A 4,905-nucleotide genomic window follows, 5' to 3' on the forward strand; every position below is an offset into this window, starting at 1 on the left:
TATAGGTTTCTGAAGAGGCAGGTCAGGTGGTCTGGTATTCCCATCTCTTGAAGAATTTTCCACAGTTTATTGTGATCCACACAGTCAAAGGCTTTGGCATAGTCAAGAAAGCAGAAATAGATGTCTTTCTGGAACTCTCTTGCTTTTTCGATGATCCAGTAGATGCTGGCAATTTGATCTCTGGTTCCTCTGCCTTTTCTAAATCCAGCTTGAACATCTGGAAGTTCATGGTTCACGTATTGCTGAAGCCTGGCTTGGAGAATTTTGAGCATTACTTTACTAGTGTGTGAGATGAGTGCAATTGTGCAGTAGTATGAGCATGCTTTGGCATTGCCTTTCTTTGGGATTGGAATGAAAACTGACCTTTTCCAGTCCTGTGGCCACTGCTGAGTTTTCCAAATTTGCTGGCATATTGAGTGCAGCATTTTCACAGCATCATCTTTCAGGATTTGAAATAGCTCAACTGGAATTCCATCACCTCCACTAGCTTTGTTCGTAGTGATGCTTTCTAAGGCCCACTTGACTTCCCATTCCAGGATGTCTGGCTCTAGGTGAGTGATCACACCATCGTGATTATCTGGGTCGTGAAGCTCTTTTTTGTACAGTTCTTCTGTGTATTCTTGCCACCTCTTCTTAGTATCGTCTGCTTCTGTTAGGTCCATACGATTTCTGTCATTATCGAGCCCATCTTTGCATGAAATGTTCCCTTGGTATCTCTAATTTTCTTGAAGAGATCTCTAGTCTTTCCCATTCTGTTGTTTTTCTCTATTTCTTTGCACTGATCTCAGAGGAAGGCTTTCTTATCTCTCCTTGCTATTCTTTGGAACTCTGCATGCAGATGCTTATATCTTTCCTTTTCTCCTTTGCTTTTCACAGCTATTTGTAAGGCCTCCCCAGACAGCCATTTTGCTTTTTTGCATTTCTTTTCCATGGGGATGGTCTTGATTCCTGTCTTCTGTACAATGTCACGAACCTCCGTCCAAAGTTCATCAGGCACTCTATCTATCAGATCTAATTCCCTTAAATCTATTTGTCACTTCCACTGTATAATCATAAGGGATTTGATTTAGGTCATACCTGAATGGTCTAGTGGTTTTCCCTACTTAAAGCAGTGGTCAGAAGTAACTCTAGGAGTACTCTTTTGTTGCTAGAATCCTCCATCTGTTTCTATCACTCCACTCCACCCCAACTCCAGACAGTAACCTCAGGCACTGACTAAAATCCAGGGGTGCAGGAGCTGAGGATCAGATGACATTTGGGGCTACTCCAGCCTCTCACCCACACCCCAGCATGGACCCTGGACATCTCAGGAGGCTGACTCCTGCTTAACTCAATTTCACTCTGCTTTCCTTCCCACCTGGAGATCCACTTTCTGGCCTTTCATAGTTGTTGCCTTTTCAAATCTGCCTCTGTTAATTAGATCTACACTGAGTTATTACTTGGCTGGATCCTGGAGAACATGCTCTGATGAGGAGGGCAAAGCCCACTGAGTCACAGGATTCCCTTAGAGACACCATGGCTCTGTTTCGGAGTTCCCAACCTGAAGAGCTGAGGAGGGAGCCTCTAGGATAGCCAAGCTCTGCCGCAGGGCCCTAGCTTTCAAGAACAATATCTACCTTCACAGGATTCACATGCCTCATGTAGAAGAAAAACATGTGACCTGGAACTAAGTAGCTGGAAGTCATTCCGCTGTCCCGCTGCATTCAGAGTCACCATAGCTGTGCTAAATGGCAAGAACTAGGGTGGTGGACCTCAGACCCACACAAGAAAGGTGTTCAGCAGGTCCCAGCGACTGGTCTACAATTGTTCTCTCACTTGTGTCCAACAAAACAGGAAACAAAACCACAGGCATGTGGTGAGTTTCTCACAGTGCTAAATGTAGTTAGTTGGAAAGACTGTTCTTTATTCTCAGAGTGAGGGTTAAATGGCCTTTCAAGAAATGATAGAAAAAGCAAAATAACTGTTACTTTTAACAATGTCCTTGCCTGCTAAAATACAGGTGGCAACCACAGATCAACCTCCATTTTTGCTTTAAAATTTTGCAGGTCCACAAAATTAAGAAGGCTGGTAACCATTTAGCTGAAGCTCTCACATCCAGACAGGAAACCCAGGCATTCCATTCAGAACACAGACCATCAGAGACTCAGGATACCCAAACCAACGGCAGAAAATCACCTTCACGCTCTTCTCATATTTGGACTATCATTTTGGTCCTCCAAGTTCTAGCACAGGACTGAGTAAAGTCTAGTCACAAGAGATTCAGGTTGAGGCGGAAAAGGCAACAACTTCACAATATGAGAGTGTTGGAGGTTTCTGTAAGAATTTCCACAGGGCCCCTACTTCCTATTTTCACAAAAGGATGGGGGTACATTCCTCTAACGGACATACACGTCAGATCCTGAGTCAAAGTACTAGCCTCAAATGTACAAATTTCATTTACGAATTTCATATTTAATTTGAATAGTTCAGGGGAAGATTCGCAGCAGCAGTAACTACCACAGAAACAACTACGTAACACTTAGAAAGCACTGACTGGAACACGCTAGCCCTTCAGCCGTGTGCTTTACACATGGTAACTTGTTCAACTTTTGTTCTATCAGGTAGCTGCTATTATTATCTTCCACTTAACAGGTAAGAAGTTAAGACATCTGCCCAAGATCAGACAGCTGGAAAGTGGCAGAGTCAGATTTGAACCCAAAAAGTCTCCAGAGTCCAGGCTCTTAACCGCTACACTACATAAACTTCACAGAATCAGTGAACTTCTCTAGCAGGGGCGGTGTGGTTTTCCTCTGGGTGGCTGCACGGTGGTGGAGGGGGAAAGTGCAGGTTTAGGGACAAGGAAAAACTTAGAGGAATCTGCCTCTCCACTCCCTAGTTCTCTGCCCTTAAGCAAACTGATTATCCACTATGAGTCGCACTTTTCTCAGATGTAAGACTGGGATTACAACAGATGCTTCAAGCAACTCTATTAGGACCTGAGGCTAAGTGCTGTCCATACAGCAGGTAACAGAGAGAGTCCTTTTACTCCTCCTCTCTCTGTGGTACCTGGAGGAAAGTCTGAGGCACAAAAACCACACAGAATACAGGGACCTGTACAGCATGAGCCACTTCATTACGGGGTCTCAGAAAAGAGCTGGGCTAGAGATAAGTCTCATTAGAAATTTAGTCCTCAAATAAGGACTGAATGCCTACAAAATGCCAGACGTTCCATGAGGTGCCAGAGACACAGGACTGAGCAGGACAGTCCTGATACCTGCCCATGAAAGACAGAGATAAATAACCAGACACTTTGATGCACATGGTCACAAATATGGTAAGGAAGATCCCTGTGAAGGTAGGGACTATGCTGTGTAAGAGAATACAGCAAAAGAACCTGCTCTAGATCTGGGGGTCAGGGGAGCTTTCTTGAGGAGACCTGGAACTGAGAGCTGAAAGGATGAAGGAAAGGAGAGAAGGGAAGAGCTTCCCAGGCTGAGAGAAAGGCCCACGACAGGAAAGTAGTATGTGGGAGGAAACTGGAAAGAAAGCCAGGGGGCTAGAACATAAAGAACAAAGAAAACAAAGAATAAATTGAGGCTGGAGAGACAGAAGGGAACCAGAGCATGGGGGCCTCCCAGAAGGGCAATGAAAAGCTACTTGTGGGAAACATTCAAAGATAGAACAGGTGACTGAGTGGAATGAAGGTAGACTGAATACTGGCAACTTCTGAGGACAACATTAGGGAGTGCAGTCATGTTCTGTGGCCAACAAATCCATGCCACACCCATCAGATCCAGGATCTAGGCCAGAGAGCCCAAAAGCCAGACCCATTACAGGAATGCCGATGTTCAGAGGACAAGAAACCCCTCAGCCGCTCTCACCTGGACAACAGGAAATATGTGAATAAAATCCATCCCCTGGATCTGGTGGGGCTCCAGCTGGTGTGGACATTTCATTCTTGGCAGGACGGAGACGATTTTTTCCGATAGAGCTCTGCTCGGAGGGAAACAACAAGCCAAGAGTGAGAACGCCTTATGTGGCTCTTAAGACATCCCTACCCACTGGGCTGCATTCCAGAGGGATCCGGGGCTTCTCAACACCAGACTAGGACCACATTTCTCCTGGATGACAGCAAAGTCAAAAAAATAAGCACAATTTAGACCTGTGTGCATGTAAGGCCACATAAGGTAAATTGCATTCACCCTTAATTCCAAGATCATGTTCATCCTACTTTTTATAAGAAAACATTTTGTTTCTTCATGATGTTATGGTGGTAGCTATTTTTTTTTAAACATCCTTACACAGTAAAATAAAATGTTATTAGTGCTGCATGTTCTACATTTCACTTTGTTGTCTTTCTTTTTCCAAAAGTCTGGAAACAACTAGGTTAAACATTTTTTAAAAATGTTCTAAATATCATTCGTGTGTGCATAGTTGCTCAGTTGTGTCTGACTCTTTCGTGACCCCATGGACTGTAGCCCACAAGGCTCCTCTGTCCATGGGATCCTCCAGGCAAGAATACTGGAATGGGTTGCCATTCACTTCTCCAAGGGATCTTCCCAACCCAGGGGTTGAACCTGGGTCTCATGCACTGCAGGCGGATTCTTTACTGTCTCAGCCACCAGAAGTTGAAAAATCATCCAGGCAACAAATTAATTACCAAACTTTGTGCCAGGTGCCCAGAATATTAAGACAAAACATGAGGTCTCAGGCTTGTGTGGAAAAAAAAATTTTGAAGTTTCTATTCTGTTAAGAAATATTTTTGAAATAAGCAATAGCCTTTAATTTTGATACTCTAAAATTAATCCTAGATTTGGAGGAACCACTCTTTTTCCAGAGAAGACGAGTTTTCAGCTTCTCACAAGGGACATGATCTCTCTCTTCCACCTTGCTTGGTCCTCCCCTGAAGTGGCTGGGGGAGAGGAG

General features: G+C 44.2%; 1 protein-coding gene across 2 annotated transcripts in view; it reads right to left on the minus strand.

Annotated features, from left to right (window-relative positions):
- CCDC93 (coiled-coil domain containing 93) overlaps positions 1-4,905 on the minus strand; it is a 103,727-nt gene that overhangs the window by 85,860 nt on the left and 12,962 nt on the right. For both annotated transcript variants that reach the window (XM_010860777.1, XM_010860778.1), the window contains exon 4: positions 3,861-3,972. In XM_010860777.1, coding sequence (XP_010859079.1) covers positions 3,861-3,972 — 112 coding nt within the window. The remainder of the gene's footprint in view (positions 1-3,860; positions 3,973-4,905) is intronic.

This window comes from Bison bison, unplaced genomic scaffold (assembly GCF_000754665.1).
Source record: "Bison bison bison isolate TAMUID 2011002044 unplaced genomic scaffold, Bison_UMD1.0 scf7180017864471, whole genome shotgun sequence".
In the NCBI taxonomy this organism is placed as follows: domain Eukaryota; kingdom Metazoa; phylum Chordata; class Mammalia; order Artiodactyla; family Bovidae; genus Bison; species Bison bison.